This window comes from Chinchilla lanigera, unplaced genomic scaffold (assembly GCF_000276665.1).
Source record: "Chinchilla lanigera isolate Chin_1 unplaced genomic scaffold, ChiLan1.0 scaffold00002, whole genome shotgun sequence".
NCBI classification, from domain to species: Eukaryota; Metazoa; Chordata; class Mammalia; order Rodentia; family Chinchillidae; genus Chinchilla; species Chinchilla lanigera.
The window spans coordinates 3492837-3513583 of NW_004955403.1; the positions used below are offsets into that span (position 1 = coordinate 3492837).

A 20747-nucleotide genomic window follows, 5' to 3' on the forward strand; every position below is an offset into this window, starting at 1 on the left:
TTGGTTGGTTTGGTTGGTTTGGTTGGTTTGGTTGGTTTGGTTGGGTTGGGTGGGTTGGTTTGGTTGGGTTTGCCCTGGGACGTTGCTGTGTGTTCTTCCCTGATATTATGGCTTAGATCTAAAACGAGCCCTGGCTGCCTCAGGCGTTTGGAAGATGACTGGATTCTGGGGCTGCTATAGCTGACTTGCTGGCCACTGGGGATGTGACCCAGAGGGGTTCCTCTGCCTCCCCAGCTCCTCCCTCCCTACTCTACTTCCTGCCCACTGTGACAGGGGCAGCTTTCCTCCGACAGACCCTTCCAGCACGCCTTCCTGCTTTGGAACTGCTAAAAACTGTGAGCTAGAACACACCTCTCCTCTTGTGACTTGTGGGTGTCAGTTTTTTCTCAGAACAAAGAAAGTGACTAAGACAAACATGACTTCTCCATCTTACAGAGTTGAATCTTTTTCCTGACATGTTGTGTATTTTTGCCTAGTAAATTTCCTAAGTTTAGAGGTAACCACACTAAACTTTTTTCAGTGTCTGTAAGAATTGTTTGCCACTTTGGTCTCAGTGCTACACTCAGTACTACACTTCATGCTCCTTGCTATTCATAACTGTCTCCAAATAATTAAAGAAACTTGCACCAACATCTGCCACACCAGCCTGTGCTTGAGAAGGCTGAAGAGTGGCCAAAGTTCACTGAACTGCTTCTATTTCAACTAATTGTGCTTTAGAGAATATTTCTGACCCAACTGTCACCCGTCTTTGCCTGTAGAAGCAAACAAATGTGGTCACACATTATAGCTATGCATAAATTATCACAGCTATTCCCTAGCCCTGAGCAGAATCTGCAGGTGGTTTCATTTCACAAAGTGTGATCAAAAACCAGGGTGTTTAAATGTTTTTAGAAGTGTATTACAGTAAAAGACACATTGCCATCATCCCTCTTATTTCAGACACACTTATGCCATTGTTCTTGGCGCTTTCTGAAGCATTTCAGGAAGTCCTCTTTCCTAAGTGTGTTTAGCTGCACTGTTGTGGCTATGTCTTGAATCAGTTCAGCACATTTCCCTTTCATGGTCCTTTTGTCTTTGAGGAAGACCAGAAGTCACACAATGCCAGGTCTGGTGAATAAGATGGATGAGGCCACAGCACCGTGTTTCTATGAGCCTGCCTTTCCATTGGAGAGCACTTGAAGACAGCATTCACTGTATTTTTGATCACATTTTTAAAAGACATTGGTGAAAGAGGACTTCCAGAACTTTTTCAGAAAGTGGCAAGAAGGATAGGATCGTGTGTTCAAAGCAAGGGGCTGTATTTCAATGGGGCTAATGACAACATATCTTTTACCACAATAAAACGCATTGCTTCAGGGCCTAGATGTCCACGAGCAGCACAGAGCTGAGAAGGGCCTTGTCCCCATCTCCAGATGGAACGAAGCTTTGTTCTGGTGCCTGAAGTCAGAAGCCACAGGCCATGGATACAGCTCTGCAGCACAAACATGCCTGGCCAGCACAAGGTCCTGAGTTCGATTCCTGGTACCATAAAAAAAAAAAAAGAAGAAGCCATAGGGACCTTAGGAGACGGTACTCTCAGCACATTCTCGGTTGAGTGTTTCACAGTGGACTCCTCTAGCAGAGGTGGGAAAAGACTTTTCAGTTACTTGTCAGCTGTCAGAGTTGACACGGGAGAACTAGCGCAGGTGAGGAAAAGCGCTGTGGCAGAGTCCTGTAGGACCCAGCCGTGGCCCTGCGCAGCAGGCGGCGGGTGCTCAGTACACCAAGCGGACAAGAGATCCATGGAGTGATGGAAGCTGCACGACGGCTTTGTGGGTGCACTGAAAGCACCTGCTCGGGACCGCCAGAAGCAGCTAGGGTCACTTTGGAGGAAAGGGCTGCTATTGACAGACAATGGGATTTGGATCCACGGTAATTTGTGCATAGCTATGTGTGTGAGCACAATTGCTTGTACAGGTAAAGACAGGTCACAGTTGCATTAGAAATATTTTCTAAACCACAATCAGTGAAATAATTTATCAGCTAGGTGATCACTAGGGTTTTTAATTTATTCATTTATTTTTGGCAACAAGAACACATTACAGCTGGGTGTGGTGGCGCACGCACGTAATCCCAGCACTTGGGAGGCTGAGGCAAGAGGATTGCTGTGAGTTCAAGGCCACCCTGAACTGCACAACAAAACCTTCTTTAAAAAAAAAAAAAAAAACACCCAAAAACATTAAAAATTTTTTTAAATACCACATTCCAAAGTGGGCTGTAGCTACCGTGGTCTGTTTGGATTTTTGCATGGGCAATACAATCTGGAACTCAAGACTGAAATGATCTTGTTTTTAAAAATGTAGCGAATATGCTTCAGAGACAAAGTTCTGTGGGTGCAATGATTTACCGCGTGCTTCCGTCCTCTCTGCGCCAGTTGAAACTGAGGCCAAATGCGGAAGCGATGGGCTACGAATGCTCAGAAGTAGAGATGGAAGTCATCTGGGTCTGTTCATTGATCACGGACAGCTCGCTCACCGTTTCCTCAGACCCGAGCTGCCACACAACTTTATGCTTGCATTTAAAATTTTATATCTAATTGAGGTCTTGGGTGAAGAAGAGAGGAGGAGGAGAGGGAAGTAGCCTTTGTTTGCTTTTAAGGTCAGGCAGTCAATTTGACAGCTGAGCTTATGTAACCTTTAGCTTCTCCTAATTAGAAATCTTCAAAGTACCTGGCTCTCCGTAGGATGCCAATTTGCTAGAGAAGCCGCGGGCAGCCTCCGTGGGAGAAGTCAATGTGAAGCCTTAACCAACAAAATTACCAGAGCTTCAGGTGAGGGAGGGAGGGGCCTCCGCTGTCGCGTCAGTGTGAGCCTGGGGTTTCACGACCTCTTTCACGGTCCTGAGTGCATATGCCCCCCGCCCGGCCCTCATTGCCCCTGGAATGGGCCGGGCTTTCAGAACCCGGCAGAAGCAGCCAGTCACGGAGGGCGCAGCTAACCTCCCCACCGGTATCAAAATAACTTCCTCCCACCCACGTCCAGGTAAAGGTTTTAAAGATAGTTCAACCTTGGGATTCTTTTAGAATCTGATAATGACAACTTAAAGCGAGCATTCCATTGAATAATAGTTGTGATAAATTAATGAAACACCTTTTAAACAAGAAAATGGCAAGCAGAGGAAAATTTTATCTCACTTTTTAAAAATTTAGGCGCCCAGTCTATTTTAATATAAAATTCCAGGATACTGTGGCTCGTGGATGCAACCATGATTCTGTAATTCGGTGTCTCACCTTCATCGCGGGGAAGTCTGTTCTCTTCCGCCCTTCAGTGACTGTCCCGCCTGTCTAACCCGAGGTCAGCAGCTTCCCTTCCAAATCTGTCTCGGTCTTTATTCCCGTTAGTGGTAACTGTCATCACGATTTATTTGGTTCCCTAGAAGAGGTATCTATGATGCTATGGTGATCTTTCTTAAAAATCACCTTGAGATACAAGTCATATGCCCTAGGGCCAAGGATATAGCTCAGAGGTGCAAATGCCTGCCTGGCAAGCACAAGGTCCTGAGTTCGATTCGCAGTACAAAAAAGGAAAAAAAGAATGTATCACAAGTCACATGCCCTGCAATTCCCCTTCGTTTTAAAGTGTGTAAGTCCATAGTTTTCAGCATAGACATAGAGCTGTACAATTGTGAGCATGATCTAACTTTAAAACATAGGAAACAGAGGTAGATCTTCTGCAGATGGGAAGCAGACCAAGAGATGGAGGGAGCGCGGAGAAGAGGCGAAGTAAAAGAGAATTAAAATGTGCCACATACACGTACCAACTCCCCACAAGGAATGTAATCATGTACTACAAGCATGTACTAATAAACTTTTAAAAAAACTCCATCACCTCCAAAAGAAACCCTGTCTCCATTAGCAAAGACCTCCCCGGTCCACCCCTACCTCAGTCCTGGGCCTCCACTGATCTATTCTGTGCCTAGTCTGAACATTTCGTGTGTGTATCATTGTACAGTGCGTCATCTTTTATGACCGGATGTTAACGGGAGGGAGATCTGGATTTCCTGTTTTATTCCTTCAGCTCTCTCCGTTTTCATCTCTGCCTGCTACTTCTTGGCTCCAGATAGACCGGTTTCCTATTCCCTTGTTCCCTCGCTACCCCTTCACTCATCCACTCAGCAAGCACTCGGTGAGCCCCGTGTGCCAGCCGAGATGATGAGATGAGATGACAGACGCAGAGTCTGCTGGGCGAGCAGGGGGCCCCGGCTAACTCGGGTAAGGACAGCGGAGGAGAAGAGCACAGGGACTGAGGAGGCCTTGGAGTGCCACATCTCACCTGGTCGGGGCGGTCAGAGAGGACTCCCGAAAGGTGCGGAACCTGAGCCGCATCTTAAGACACGAGTGGAAAAAATACACTGCGCTAAATAATCATGCATTTTCCCTTTGCCACTGGCTTCTGCGTGGACGTGCATCTGCCAGAGCCTCTCACCCCACACAGCCGAGTGCCACGTACGTGCTTTTCGGAGGTGGCCCCGGCTCCGTCCTGTGCCTCGGTGCGTGTTGGGGGGCAGGGCCTGTGGAACGGCAGTGTACCATCTTAGGGCCCAGGCTGCGTGACTGTGGTCCCCTGGTCCAAGGCAGATGATACTGAACATTCTTGTCATAAAATAGAGACTATAACAAAAGTCACGGTGCTACCTTTGTCTTATCTCTGATCTTACAGGAAGTGCTTTCAACACTTTACCATTAAATGGAGGATCTGCTAAAGATCGCTAGAAGCTTTTTATCAGATTGAGCAAGTTCTCTAGAGCCATAGATTCCTAATAGTTTTTGGAATACAATGTTGAATTTCATTAATTTTTTTCTCCACCTATCAAGATAATAGTTTTCCCTTCTAATTTGTTAAGGTAGTAAACTGATGTATTTTTAATGCTAAACCAATCTTATATTTCTGAGAAGAAACATAACTAGTCACAACATGTCTTTTTTATACACTGGAAAATGTTTTATTGGTTATTATTTTACTTTATTTCCATGGGTGAAATTGATGTTTACTTTTTTGTACTGCATTTGGTATTAAAGTCTTTTAACCTCATACAATGGGTTGTGGAGTCTGAGCCGTCTTTTTATTCTCTGGAAATATTTGTGTCAGGATTCAAATTTTGTCTGCTTTACCAGTTATTGAGATAATTATGCTAACTCTTCTAGTTAGGGTTGGGTTTTTTTCTCTATTTGTTTTTTATTTTTGTTATTTTGTTTTGCACCAGGGTCTCACTATGTAGTTCAGATCAGCCTTGAATTAACTGTGTAACCCGGGCTGGTCTCAGCCGCCCAAGTGCTGGGATTACAGGCGTGCACCACCACACCTGGCTCTTAAGTGTTGAGTTTAGCGTATTTTACATTTTTAGTGGGTATTGAACATATGGATTTACTCCTAGCTTATTTTTTAATCGATTCCATTTAAATATTTGCTAAAATAGCATGAACATTTTTCTAGGGACAGTACTCTTTTGGGAATAGTTTTAAAATTCTGCCCTAATTTTTCATAGATACAGGACAGTTCGCCTTTCCTCTTTCTTCAGTCCATTCTGTGTATGAAATTGTTCAAATAAGGAAGCATTTTAAAGTTTTCCTTTTTAACGTTTTTGATTTAGTTTTTGCTACTTGTTAATTTTTAACAGATTGAGATATACCTGACAGGTAAACTGAGTACCCTGCAAGCGTCCGGCTCCCCAGGTCTGAGCCCCACACCCACCACCTGCGCCCGCTTCTCCTGCCCCTCCCTAGTCCGGGGCTCCCGCTGGTGAATGGTGAGTTTCCCGAGGTGGCTGAGGCAGCTTTGTTCCTGGTCCCTTCAAACAAAAGGGTACATGATTTGGGCATGATTTGAGTTCGTCTCCCAGAGTTTCGTGTGCTGGGGGCTTGGTGGGTAGTGCGGCAAAGTGGGAGCTCATAGAACCCCTAAGAGGAGGGGTTGGTGGGACAGGAGTAGGTTAGGAGGGCGCCCCCTCTCCTTGCAGGAATCAGTAGTTCTCGGGGCGCGGGTCAGCGCCCCAGAGTTACCATAAAAGCCCAAGCCGGGCTCCTCCCTTGTCTCTCCAGCTCTCCAGCTCCAGGTCTCACCCTGCACCCTCCCTCTTTGCACACGCTTCTGCCGTGACGTCGCCCAGCACAGCAGAGCCCACGCTGGCCCCGCGCCCTCGAACCTCCAGAACTGCGAGCTGAATGAACCTCTTTTCTTTTCAAAGTCCTCAGAATCAGGAGTTTTACTGCACTTAGCAGAAAGTGCACTAATACAAAGGGCCAAATGTTTAAAACTTAAATACCCTCTTCCAAAGGGAGCGAAAAGCAGGGGATGGAACCAACACGAGAGGAAGGGTAAGTGAGTTTTAGGAGAGATAAAGTGGTCCAAAGAGCAGATGACAGCCTGGGACAATGGTCTCCTGTTTCCCTTCCCAACGCCACACGTCCCTTTCCCCCTGGGGGAGCGCGCGTCCTGCGTCCCCTGTGCAGCAGGGACTGGGCTTTTCCTGGACCCGGCACTCCCGCTTGGGCGGAGCAGCGCCTGCTGGGCACCCGCCCAACCTGACTCTCCCCGAGCCCAGAAGCGCGAGATTCCACACTGCGGCGCCCACGAGGTTCTGCTCGTGTTTTCCACCGCCTAGGAATCACCGCCCTTCTTCCCTGGTGGCCGCTGTCTTTAAATCATTGCTTTGGATATTTTTTATGGGCTTTGGCTGTTTTAAGTTTAGTCATTTCAAGATGGGTGTGGTGGTGCACACTTGTAATCTCAGCACTCAGGAGGCTGTGGCAGGAGGATCGATGCCAGTTCAAGGCCAGCCTGGGTTACAAAGTGAGTTCCAAGCCAGCCTGGACCATGTATTGAGACCCTGTCTCAATAAGACAAAAAAAAAAAAGGATACTCCTTTGTTGACCTTTTCTGTTACATGTATATTTTCTATTTCATTAATTTCTGTTCTTCTGTTTTCCCCATTTCTTCTTTATTCCCTCTCCCAGCTTGGATTGCTAATGTCAACCCTGTTTTCCTGTGGGAGTACTAAAGACGGCAGCTTTACTCAGTAATACTTGGCTGTGTGGGTAAGGTTGCTACCGCTGTTTAGGTCTAACGAATTTCTAAATTGTACCCTGAGTTTTTCTTTGACTCATGAGTTTCTAGAAGTAATTTTAAATTTCCAAGTGGATTTTCCTAGTGTTCTTTTTATTGTTAATTTAAATAATTATTTATCGCATTGTGCCCAGAGAAAGTCATATTTGAGTTATTCTTAACAGACAGTAAATGATACACATTGAAGTGTACAGCTTGACCAATTGTGGCGTATGTTGCTGTTGAGGACACCACCATGAAAATCAAGGTACTAAAGTCGTTTGTTGCCCTCAAGAAATTTCTCACATTTCTTGGGAATCTCTTGCAAAAATTTAATCCATCCAAAGGGTTGGTTTCATGTAGATGGCTTTTGAGGAGATGCTACCGTAAGTACCCAAAACCAAACTTGAAATAGGTCAGATCATAGGAAATGTTGTTTTCTCATTTACCAAAGAACCTGAAGGAAGAGTGCCTCTCTTTTAGGACCACTGAACTCAACCCTCAGTGACATTATCCAGGCCCGGGTTGTTAGACCCTGTCTTTCCACGCTGAAGGTTAGGTACACTTCCAGCTGTAAGGTGACTGCCCCAACCCCAGTTCACGGGCACGCATCAACGTAAGGGATTCTGAACTGTGACTGTCAACTTCGTTGGATTGAGAGATGCCTATGGGATTCTGGGTGTGTCCGTGGGTGTAAGCCAGTGAAGGGAGGGTGGGCGACTGGCCAGCTTGTGGGTGGCACCACCATATTGGCTTAGGTTAGGTAGACTGAAAGGGAAGAAGTGGGCCTGTGTTTCCAGTTGAGCTGGTGTCTCTTGTGCTATGGCCGTTGCCTGTGAGCGCCAGGCTGCAGCTTCTTCCGCCTCTCCGTGAGGACTCACACGAGTGATTCTCCAGGGAGCTTCCAGGCCTGCAGTCTCAGGCTGGTTCTGCATCCTCGATTCCTCTTGGTCTGCAGCTTGCAGCTCTTTGAACTAAGCAACTGCGGGGTCCTCTGATCGCCCAGTGTGTAGATGGTCACTCCGTGGTGGACTGTCCCACCTCTGCTCCTGTAGCCTATCTAATAAGTTCCCAAGATTCTTTCCCTCTGAAGAGCACTAATGCAACACACCCAGCAGAGGAAGATGCCATGTCCTCCCTATGTGTTAATTAAGAGTGCGGACAGCTTTCCCAGATGTCCCCATTGACTCCCCACATTTAACCAGCCAGAATGGCATCACAAGCCCTCATCACAGGTCGTCAGTGCACGGAAACAGCACCCCCAGCCATCCGCTCACAGAGCTAGAAAGTGGGGCGGGCCTTGTGAAGCACATCATCGTGTAGAAGAGAAAACTCCGTTCACAAGGAGAGAAAGAAAGGACGAGGCCCGGTCCAAAGGTGGCTGCTATTTGAAGCCATTCAAAGGGGAATCATTTTAAAAACGGAAATGAAAAGCCCCAAGCCTGGGAGCACACAGCTCACATATGTCACTGGATCCCAAGGGAGAGCCCACGTGCAGTGGAACTGTCCACATCACAGCTTGGCTTCAGATTTTAAACAATGGGTTCGGGGGTCACAGAATGCAGAGTTGTGTCCCCCAAAGAGGCTGTAGCATGGAGACGAGGAGTCTTCCTACAGGTGTGGCCGTGTGGTGTATTAAGGGAAACCATTAATCCAGTCATTTTTCAACTGTAAGTACATCTTCCAAGGGAAGAGAACTGAAAGTGGTCATTTATTTCCGTTTTATTGAAATACCAGTCTCCTCCCAGATTAATTCTCTATTGAGGTTTTAGATAATAAAAAATTACACTCCATCTTATCTAGCTTCAGCTTTTCATCCAATTAAAGGACAGAAACCCTTTGCTTCCCTTGCAGCGCTTCTCACAAAGGGCTAGGAATAGGAGACAGTGCATAATACTGCAGTTGCAAGCTAATTAATTCACCCAGAAAGCCGCTAGGTTATCTTTCTCCCTCTTCAGTATCCACCGGAGGGAATATTCATGGGCGAGACATTTCCGTATGGGAAATACATGTCCTTGCACTTTTGTCTATCAATCTCCTGCCTCCAGAGGAAGTGGTTTCCATGGTAAGTTGGAAGGATCAGAATGATGGGTTATTATCTTGGCTTGGTTCCCAAGATTCAGATTTCCAAAAGCTATATATAGTAGTGGACAGGTAATTATAGCTGACACGGGAGTCACAGAGATGGATACTGGGACACCCAAATGAAATGTCCGCCCTGCTTACCATGTGTTGTGGTCCAGGGCTAAGTCCCATACATGCACCAATCTTAGGACAGGGGATCAAATGCAAGCCTCTATACATGCTAGACAAACACTATTCCACTGAGGAACCTCCCCAGCTGACATCAATCACAATCTTCTGAACAATCCCATTGGGTTAGTTCTCTATTAGCCTCATTTTATGGATGAAGAAAATAGGGTAGGGAGAGGCTAAGGAACTTCACCAAGGGATACTGCTAGAAAGCCATGTTGCCCAGTACTAAGTTCCCACCCTTAACGATGGCTGTAAGAAACCAAATGTGGATAAATCTACTCAACTTATATAATTTCAGCATGGTCTCCCACTATAGTTCTTGATTTGGGCCTTCCTTTTCGAGCCCTTGAAAAAACTTTAAAGGTATACAACCAATCACTCATCCTATACCGCTTTCGTTCTAGAGCCACGGTTCTCAGTGCGGCTGTCAAGCCAGGAGCCTCGGCATCACCTGGAAACTTACCAGAAATGCAGATGTCCAGTCTCACCCAAAACCACTGCAGAACAACCCCCGGGTGTCGGCACATCTCTATGTTAAAAACCCTGCAGGTGAGTGCCGCGCGGGAAGTTTGTTCTATACAGAGACCTGGGTGGAGAGGCCCTTCCTCCTCTGCAGAGCTCTGGGCCCTCTCAGGTCCGAGGGTAAGAACTCTGCAGGGCCCTCTCAGGTCCGAGGGTAGGTCTGTGCCTCGGGTCTTTCTCTAGGCTTGTTTTGCTCAGCACTGGGGGACTAAAAGATCCATCTCGCTTTGTTTTACTCTCAGTGTCCTCTCTGTCGAGCTCTTCTGCTGACAGGTTAGGAAGTTTCGACGTCCTCGTTATTCTCGCTGTTGTGGTCCACAGCCTTCCTCAGCAGAAAGCCTTTTCTCCATGTTCTCCCTCTGCCTCCGGCCACACTTTCCACTTTCCGTTCCTTGTTCTGTCCAACAGCCCCCTCCCTTCCCCTTCTCTTTCTAGATTTTTCCTGCACATGCTGAGCCTGAATCACACGCTGAGCCTGCGTCGCACACTGAGCCCTGCATCACACACCGCCCTCACACCTTGCCCTCTCCTGCCCACCTCGTAGTTGGGCGGGCTCTTCATCACTGTTCAGGAAAGCATCATTGTGGCAGAAAAGTGCTGACTTTTCACCAGTGGAAGACACTTTCATTTAAAAAATTCCTAAAAAAATTTTTTTTGGTCTTTTTGAGACAAGGTCTCACTCTGCAGTTCAGGCTGGTCTTGAATTCACTTTGTAACCCAGGCTGGCCTCAAACTCGCAACGATCCTCCTGCCTCAGCCTCCTGCATGCTGGGATTACAAGCATTCACCAACCACAATGCCCAGCTTCTAAAAATTCTAAAAAATATGTTTTTATACTTTTTTTCTCTGAAAAAAAGAATCACTGGATTTCCCACTAAAAATGCTCTGAGTACAGGATTCATGTATAATCAGTCGCCTGCTGCTGTGAAAAATGATAGTCTTCAAAAGCCACCTCTCATTTTAAAAAATTGGGGTAAAATATATAAAAATTTCCCATCTTTGCCATCCTCGCTGTACAGTTTAGTGGCACACACAGAGTTGTATAACCGTCACTGCCGTCCACCTGGATAAATCACATGCTGCAAAACTGCAAGTCTACACTCATTACAAATAACCATCTATGCCTCTCCCCGCCAGCCCCTGCCAACCACTATTCTACTTTCTATCTCTACGAATAGGACCACTGCAGGCAGCACCTAAGTGGAATTATACGGTAGTTATCCTTGTGTGACTGGCTTATACACTTTTTCTAATATCTTCAAAGTTCAAACACATAATAGCAGTGTCAGAATGCTTCCACTGCAACACCAATATTGCTCTGTGTGTGTGTGCATGCGTGCACGCGAGCGCGGGTGTGCCCGTGTGCATGTGCCATCTTCCCTTGGACACATTCCACAGCCCCTAAAAAATGCACATATAGTTTGTTTATCCCCTTGCTGTTGATGGACAGTTGAGCTGCTTCTACCCTGTGGCTATTGAGATGAATGCTGTTATGCATCTGGCTGAGCAAGGGCCTGCCCAGGAGCAGTGCCTACTTAGGACGCAGTGCCTTCTCTCTGGGGAGAAGGGTGAGGAGCAGACCCACGGGGGCTCCCGGAGAAGCTGGCGCTTGGTCCTTTTGCTCCTTCCTTGCTCCCTGGTTGTCTCTTCTGTTCCGACGCGGTACCTTTGATGGTTGACTGTGATCTGCTGCCCAGTTCGTTCCTGCTGACTAAACTTTGGAACCTGTAGATCTATGATCTCTGACCCCTGTCCCGCCCTTGCCTTTGGATTCTCTGCAATGCTGCTTTGCAGGCACCCATCTCTGCGCCCTTCTGTGAGAGAAGGCAGCTCCCCCGCCCTCCATCCGGGGGGCAGCAGCATGAGCGGGAGTGCCGGGGCAGGAAGGGCGGACACAGGAAGGCGAATCACAGACTGAAAATCGGGCCAACCCTTCCAGACAGACTCCCTGCTGACCCTGTGACTGGGCGAAGAGCCACATGGTCACTGTCCATGCACCCCGGAGAGGAGCTCCTGGCGCGCCCCGGGGCTTGGGGCGTGGCAGGGCCAGGACCTCGCTGCGCCCGCCTCCGCCCCGTGCGCCGGGGCCTCGGCTGCCTCAGCTCGCAGGGGCCTTGAAGCAGAGCTCTGGCGGCAGCAGGCACCGGGAGAAACAGATGACAGGAGCCGGCGGAGGTTTGCGGCCGGCCGGGCAGCCCCGGAGAAAGCTGCACAGCTGTCGGGAGAGCCCCGAAGGGAAACTCCGCAATCCCCCGGACCCTGCTTGGCGCCGCTGGCGTACGTAGCAGGGGTCACGATCAGCTGTCCTCAGAAACTGTGGCCTTCGCAGGAAACACTTCAAAGAATCAACAACTGGGATCTCCTCTTCTTGAAAAGTATTTGCACATCAAAAAATCACCAACAGAGTGAAAAGAAAACCCATGAATTGGGGAAATATTTTAGCCACCTGCCCCTCAGACAAAGGACTTCTCTCTAGAACATATAAAGAATTTAAAAAAAACAGACCCCCCCCCAAAAAAATTCAAAGATCCAATCCAAAAATGGGCATCTGAGATGAATGCACACTTCTCAGATGAAGAAATACAAATGGGAAATAAACACATGAAAAAAATTCAGCACCTTCGGTCATTCAGGAAATGCAAATTGAGACAACACTGAGATTCCATCTCATCCCGGAAAGAATGGCTAGCATCAAGAAGTCAACCAATAACAAATGCTGGAGAGGCTGTGGGGGAAAAGGAACCCTTCTCACTGCTGGTGGGAGTGTAGACTGGTGCAGCCACTGTGGAAATCAGTGTGGAGATTCCTCAAAAACTAGGATTAGAAGTCCCACATAATCCAAATGTTCTCCTTCTGGGTATTTTCCCAGAAGAATTAAAAACCTCATACCACAGCGACATATGTGCACCCATGTTTATAGCAGCGCAATTTGTCATAGCTAAATCTTGGAAACAACCCAAATGTCCCTCAACTGAGGAATGAATAAAAAAGATGTGGTATTTCTATACAATGGAGTATTACTCAGCTATAAAAAAGATAATCTCAAGGCTTTTATAGGTAAATGGATGCAACTAGAGACCATACTCATAAGTGAAAAAAAATCAGACCCACATGTGTAAACACAATGCATTGTCTCCCTAGTGTAAGAACGCAAAAGAGTAAACAAAACCCAAAATGTACAATAGGTATTATGAAAGGGAAAGAAACTGCTCAAAGGAAAGAACTGGGATGAGGGAAAGGAGAAAAAGAAAGAAGGAAGAAAGGAAAAAAAATACATATGTATATAGAAGGATAGCTGGGACAACTGTACTGCTGATGTCTAATGGTTTATTGAAAGGAACAGTTAATGCTTAATTTTTTGACCAATTTTGCGTGCTCATATCTGGTAATGTGAACAAATAATTTGAAGACAACGATATGCAATATAACAACCGTTTGTGAATTCCTACCATCTTGTCTAGTAAAATTCTGTATTGTTTCTAATGGGGTTTTTTTTTGTTTTTATTTTTTATTCTCTTTAATGGTTTGATCAATCTTGCATTCTTACATCTGGTAATCTCAGCAACCTTGTTGAAGATAACAATACATAATATAACAACCAGTGTTAATTCCTATCACTTTGCTCTGAAACCCTTTATCATTTTTATTGTTTTTGCTTTGTTTTTGTCTATGTTGTTGGTATTTTGCTATTGTTCTTTTATTATTACTATTCTCTTTAAAATTAAAAAAAAAAAAAAAAAGAAACTGTGGCCTTCACTGAAATGCACTTGGCCCTGAGGGATCCCTAGCCCTGGGAAAGAAACCTTTCACTACCTTCCTGCTGCTTGTAAATAAGCACACTTATCTCTCCGCTAGACTTTCTCCTTCTGCCAGTTTGTGAGTGTCACCTCCATGCAGCTCACCATGCTCTCTCTGAGAGATGGAAAGATGGTGGTCCTTGTTTTTAAAGAGCTGGCCCTCTTTCCTTTTTCTTTCCCTTTTAGTGTCAGGAGAGTGTTTTTACTGTTCCAAATGCTATGGAGACCACCGTGATAAAAGTCTCCTGTATTGAGTACCTACTACATACCCCGCACTTTACACGGATAACTGTGCACTTCCAACAGCCCCCAGGACAGAATTATTCTTCCCATTTTGTAGATGAGGAAATTGAGGCTCAAAGGAACTAAATAATTCCCCAAATCATAAAAATAGTGAGTCACAGGCCAAAACTGGAGCAGGCCTCCTTAAGTTATGCCATTAGCTGGGAAACGTTTATTTGGATTCCATTTCCTGGGAAATGACCCCTGCTTCTTACCAGGTCATAAGTAATTCAGCATTCAAAGCTGTCAGAGAAAACAAGATACCCTCCGCGCCCCTTCGCCGCAGTGCCAGTGGCTCCCACCATTAACCCCTTTTACCGAGACTGTGTCTTAAGCAGGTGTTTGTCCTTCGAGCAGAAAATGAAACCTTTTTGTTTTTAGCACACAAAAAAATTTTTTTAAAGCCTTTCCCTCCTTCAGTGGCCTTGCAACAGGATCAGGGAAAAGTATACACTGGGAATTTTACAGGTGAGACCCTCACATGGTAAGAAGGGAAATGTAGTTTTGTGCAGGTTTAACTTCCTGGTGCTGGATAAATATCCTGACATTTGCATGACTCACTTTGGTCCTCTGCCCTCTACAAGATAGCAAGATAAATGAATAAATTTAAGGCATTTATATTTCCTCAAAGCTCCATTGAGGGGTTTTCTATATGTGTTTGAATATGCTTATTAAATTATATTTATAGTTATTAAGAATGTATCTCCCAGCATTCAGGAGGCTGAAGCAAGAGGATCGCCATGAGTTCAAGGACAACCTGAACTACATAGTGAAACCCTGTCTCAAAAAATAAAAACATACACACACAAAAATGGATCTATTATCTGGGCATGGCGGTGTATGCCTATAATCCCAGCACTTGGGAAGCTGAGGTAGAAAAACTGTCATGAGTTCAGTTTCAGTCTGAGCTACATAGTGAGTTTAAAGCCAGCCTGAACTACATAGTGAGGCTCTCTCTCAAAAACCAAAACCAAAACCAAAACAAAAAACCCTGAAATGAAAAAAAAAAACCCTCCCTGAAGTGGATCTATTAACACTTTGGCCATTCTTTTAAGATAATGACATATGACTATTGTAATTCTCTAGTTATTTCCTTATGAAATTTTATTTTTCCATAGAAAAGTGCTTTTTATATTTTTATTAATATCTACTTGTATTTCATTAAAATTAAAAAATCACATATTTTCATATCACATTGCTGTTTTTGTTGAAATCTCAAAATGTTACTTATATGCATCACTATCTGAAATTACATTGTTAAACCTTGGCTGGGTCTCGTTGCTCACTGGATTAATAATGAAGCAAGTACATTCCTATAAAAATGGACCTACTGCCAGGCATGGTGGCGCACGCTTATAATCCCAGCACTCAGGAGGCTGAGGCAGGAGGATTGTTGTAAGTTCGAGGCCAGCAAAATGAGCTCAAGGCCAACCTGAATGGCATAGCCAGACCTTGTCTCAAAAAGACAAAAAAAAAAAAAAAAAAATTGGACCTACTATAAAATTAGTCATAATACTAGATCAAGCAGTGTCATAATATTTCATATATATATAATGATACTACATAAAACTGTAGGAAGTGGACATATTTAGCTAAAAGTTGAACCATAAGACTAAATACGCCTGTGAATGTTACCATCAGTCACATTTCTTGACAGATGTCCAGTGAGTTTGGAAAATCTATGTTGGCTCATGTTAGCACTTACAGATAAAGGATACTGAATGTGGAATACTGAACGAGGTATCTTCTCGTTTAGGGATTGCAAACCATGGCCAACAGGCCAAATCTGGTCCCCTGTACGTTTCTTTTTTAATTTTAATGTACTACAAGTAGATATGAATAAAGTAAGTATCAGAACACCTCTTCTATGAAAAAAACAAAATAAATTTTCATGACAAAATAATTAGAGAATAGCAGTGGTTTATGTACCTTGTATCATGATCTTAAAAGGATGGCCAAAGTGTTACTCAGAGTCTATATAAGTCATAGACAAAAAGAGATTCTCTCTTAGGAAGAAGAAACAAACAAAAGGACAAAACTCTTTTCAGTGAACAAAAGAAACTAATAGTATAAATGAAACAAATTAGTATTTATCTTATAATGTTTTTAAGAACTGGTAACTGGGGGCGTTATTCGATCTTCTCTCTACTTCCTGTCTGCCAAGTCAAATTCTATTACTGCCGAGCCATGTTATGAACTCACCCACTCCTGCAGCTCCTTTCATCCATGAAGGCGGAGCTGATGAACTGTTATGGAAGCCTTGTGGCCCTCAAGGCCTGCAATATTTATTATCCGGCCCTTTATAGGAAGGTGCGGACTGCCATCTAGCCAAACCTCCTCAATATATAGGAAAGTACACATGTCCAGATCCTTCACTATCCTTCCCAGAGGTCTCAAGGCCCACGCTTTGCTTAAACACATCGTGTGCTTTATTCAAAACCAGCCATCGTATGCACCTTTCCATTCCCAACACAAGTGCACACTGTCCTGTGTGTCGTTGGTATCGCATCCCGACACAACCATGTATTACTGGCACTCTCTTCCAACACAGTCTTCCAAATTCGTAGCTTATACTCCAAGTCTTTTTACATATGGAGAGTTGTTTTACAGTAAATAATCCACGTTGGCTATTACTTTTTGCAATGAAATTGTTTGCCATAATTTTGCATTTCATAATAAGAAGCCCAAATGTCGCGAAAGCTTTGAACTGAAATATAGGGTGTTAATTAAATTAATTTTACAGCACCTGTGTGGCAAGTGCAAGGTCACGAGGTTGATTTCTGGTACCAAAAAAATAAATAAATAAATAAACTAATTTTAAAATTTATTCAGAAATACTTATAGAGTACCTCCAGTTCCAAGGCCCTTCGCTGGGCTTAGGTATAAAAAGATAGTCATACAGCCTATGCCTTTGAGAACTTTGAATTCTTTGCGGGAAATGGATACATAAGCAAAAAACAGACATAAGTAAGACCCCAGATAATGACTACTTTCACCATTTTTTCCCAATAGACCTATTATCTGAATTTCAGTATTCATTATCTGAAATTATCAAGATGTCATCTAACGCCTCTTAAACTGTTCTTTCCCAACAGCGAATTTCTGTTGTGCAGTTCACCCTGAAAAGAATTCTCTGATTCTAAAATTTTTACATAATGGAATACTGCTTTTTACAAAATACATAGCACCACTGAATAACATCATAATGCTGAACTGTGCTTTTGTTATCTATCTAACCAAATGTCATTAGCTGTGGTCTCTCAGGATCGTAACTGTCCAGAGGAGGCACCAATTGGTGGGACAGAGGACACGCCGTCATGGTGTTTTACGGGTCGGATGGAAGGCCAGTTATTTCCCCTCGGCCCCTCCCCGCTTTGCACCCTCTCTCTCCTCTCATTCTTATTTCTTTAAATGAATCATTTCATGCAGGAAGTCGCTACTCTTTTCTCATACATTCCCATGACTTTCTTATATTATTCCCAAGAAATATAAAATCTGATTTCCATAATGGGAACATTTGACATTGTACAGGTTAAAATATATCAGGCTATTCGGCACAGGCACGGAATGCTTTCTATTCACCAGGCAGTCTTAATCCTTGTGAAGGACTTTAGCTCTGTGTACAGGCAAACCGCCATATAACCCAAGAGATTACATTCTTCGCCTGGTTTTAATCGTGGGAGACAGCACAAACAGAATTAAATTCGGGACTGCAAGGCTGAGGTTATGTTGTGTTTCATTTTGCAGCAGTGAGACTGAACTGGTGAAAAGGGTAATCAGGTTGAAAATCCTTATTTTGTTTTTGATGATCTACTCCGTTTCCTTGGAAACAGAGTTGGCAGCCAGATTTGTTGGCATTATGTTTTCTTGTTTTCTTTCTAAGCTTTGAAGCATCAAAGTAAAGGTAAGGTTTCTGATTATAACTGGGGTGTCTGAGTTATTTTCAAATAAATTAAAAGCAAATATTTATAATAGGACTGTTACAGATAAGACCATAGGAGGTATAACAAGTTTGACAAGGCTTGAAACCAGTTGATTGAGATGTTAGTTTTTAAGAGCCAGTTTAGTGTATGTGGGGCATTTTTAAGAAAAGGAAGAAATAAAGCTTTTCTTTAAAAAAAAAAAACCTACAGTAAAGCATTCAGATCAATATAATTTAGTAAAATTAATTTTAGCAAACAACTAGATTTCCATACCACACAGCATGATTTTTCTTCTTGTATATAAAATCCAGTAATAATGAGGATGGCTACCCTGTATTGAGAAGGTAATCTTTGCTTCTAGGAAATAAAAACTAAAGGGCACTTACACAAACCTAAAATATTTTCTGAGAAACTGACATATTAGCAAATATATTAGACATTTCAGTTGAGAGGTGATTATTAAGTGATCACAGTGTGGTCTTTTCCTCTCTGGCAGGTTATATGAATTAAAATTTTAGAACTCTCATTCACACGAGTCACACATTTTCAGAGATCATTTGTCAAATGCCTTCCTTTTAATGAGGAAACAGAGGCCTGCTGAAGTGCAGACACTTGCCTCCAATCACACGTGGGTGGCAGAACCGGTAGGTCTGCAGCTCCGGGCTCCTGACCCACTGCTCACCAGAGCTCCACTGAGGTTCTGGTTCCTGAATGCTTCTATTTCATGGGACTCTTGAGGACTCATCTGTTTAAAACCAAGCTGTACAGAAATAGCACTGTGTGAACACATACCCAGGTAAAACTGATCAATGTGGCCTCAGCCATATGTAAGTGTGGAGTGAACTATGACTCTACCTGCTTTTCAGAAAGCATCAGACACAAACATTGTCTGAAGCATTACCAAAAGGCCTCCTGGTACCTTGAACGGTGGGACGCTTATGTTCTCAAGTCTTCCAGCTAGCCCCCCATCAGGTAACTCCTTCGCGCCAGAATTCATACGAATGAATACTGTACTCACAACGGACCCTTCTCCGGGACTCCTCCCCCTAAACAGTTAACATCTGTCTTCCCAGCCCCCACAGTCCTTATCCACATCTCCACCTAATGCGCACCAGCTAGAGCTGTCACGGTCTGTACTGCCACTGGGCTCCCGGCCTTATTCTTACCTCTTGGAGATTAAGATCGGCCAGTGAGAGCTCCCTCACCTTAATTTCCTCTGCCTCCATATTTCTTCCTTCTCTTGTTTCTGAAAAAGATGTTTCTGTTTCCTGTCCTCTTCATCTAAGAGCATTCCTCACCACTTCCTGTCCTTCCATTCAATAAATGTCCCTTTTCTTGTAGAAAAAAATGGTGAGCATAATACTTTCTTACAGATAGACAAGTAAATGATAGATGACAGGTAATAAAGAGAGGGGGAGGAAGGCAGCCTACATTTATAGCTTTTATGTTCTATGTATTTATTTCTTAAAACGCTTTAGTCTGCCTTCTCTCCCGTCTTCACTATTCACTTGAAATAATGCTCTTGAAGTGGTGTTTCTCGTCTCGCAATTAAAATTACCTGAAGTACAACAGAATATTGGCAAAGAGCTTAAAAGAAATGAGTTCATTCACCCTTCGTCCTCATGCCAAACACACTGAGACGGCTGATTAATTGTTTTACTACATTGCTGAACTCCCTAAAGAGAGGAGGATCTCTCAGTGCCACAGAGAGAAACCTACAAGTGCTGAAACTGCAGCACACAGCGACTGCCAAACAGGCTCAAGCACAAAGAAGCAGCAGCCCACACTACACGCTGCGAAGGGATGACTGTGTTTCTTCAGGCTTTGTGTTGTACGAACGCGCAGCCAAGCAACGAGTGTGAGTGGGCCCGGCTACAGGAATGCCCTCATGACAGGCCAGCACAGGACCTTGGCAGAACATACTCACGCCAACATGAGCTCACAAGCCAAAATTACAAAGCATTTGCGGACGTGTGACACCATGAGAGACGGCACACACAGAATATGGGAGAAATAATAATGAGGAACTCTAGATAATACAGAAATAGATTTTAGAACAAGTATGCTTAAAATATACAAAGAGATTTTTAAAAGCAGGAATAGAGTTCATGAGGGAAGAATAAACTATTATTTTAAAAAATAACAAATGGAGTCAGGTCTAGTGGTACATGCCCAAAATACCGGCACTCAGACAGGCAAAGGCAGGGGGACTGCAGGTTTGAGCCCAGTCTGAGCAACTTAGTGACGTAGTGAGATTCTGTCTCAAAATAAATAAATGAATAAATAAAAAGGGCTAGGAATGTAGCTCAGTGCAAAAGCCCCAGGTTCATTCCCTAGTACATCACAGACAGACAGACATACACACACAATGAATTTGAATTAAAAACCAACAGATTCTAGACTAACCATCAAAAAAAGGAAATAATATTCATTGAAATAACAGACTTCTCAAGTGGTACAAATAACAGGCACCATTTTAGAGCACAAATTGGAAGACTCAGGGAAATCATTCAGAACACAGCACAGAAAAATAAAGAAGTATGGGAGGGTTGCTGACCGGAGGTAGAGTGAGATTCTCCAAAATACATGAAACAGCATTATTTTTAAGGCAGTATGTAAAGTAATAATGATTGAGACATTTCCACAATTGTAAAAACATGAATCCACTAGTTTAAAAAGCATTCTAAATCTCAAGGAAAATAAAACCAAAACCACACCTTTATTCATCATTCTGAAAACTACAGAATGTGAAGGAAGGAAAATATCTTTTACATAACAGGACAGGGAAGGGAGCTTTTCCACAAAGAAATGGCAACCTGACTGAGAACCACCTTCTCACTAACAGATGCCAGCAAATGATGGAAAAAAGTCTTCAAAGTATTGAGAGA

General features: G+C 44.0%; 1 protein-coding gene and 1 long non-coding RNA gene across 2 annotated transcripts in view; both read left to right on the plus strand.

Annotated features, from left to right (window-relative positions):
* The window catches only part of LOC102016656, a 27563-nt gene extending 15328 nt beyond the window's left edge, over positions 1–12235 (plus strand). The window contains exons 5-6 of the mRNA XM_013514718.1: positions 9740–9884; positions 11797–12235. Of these exons, the coding sequence (XP_013370172.1) occupies positions 9740–9884; positions 11797–11975 (324 nt within the window). The 3' untranslated portion in view covers positions 11976–12235. The remainder of the gene's footprint in view (positions 1–9739; positions 9885–11796) is intronic.
* Positions 2181–5074, plus strand: LOC102016866. Its single transcript, XR_259146.2, has 2 exons — positions 2181–2809; positions 4056–5074. It is a non-coding gene; the product is annotated as an uncharacterized LOC102016866 (long non-coding RNA).
* Positions 12236–20747: the final 8512 nt, after the last annotated feature.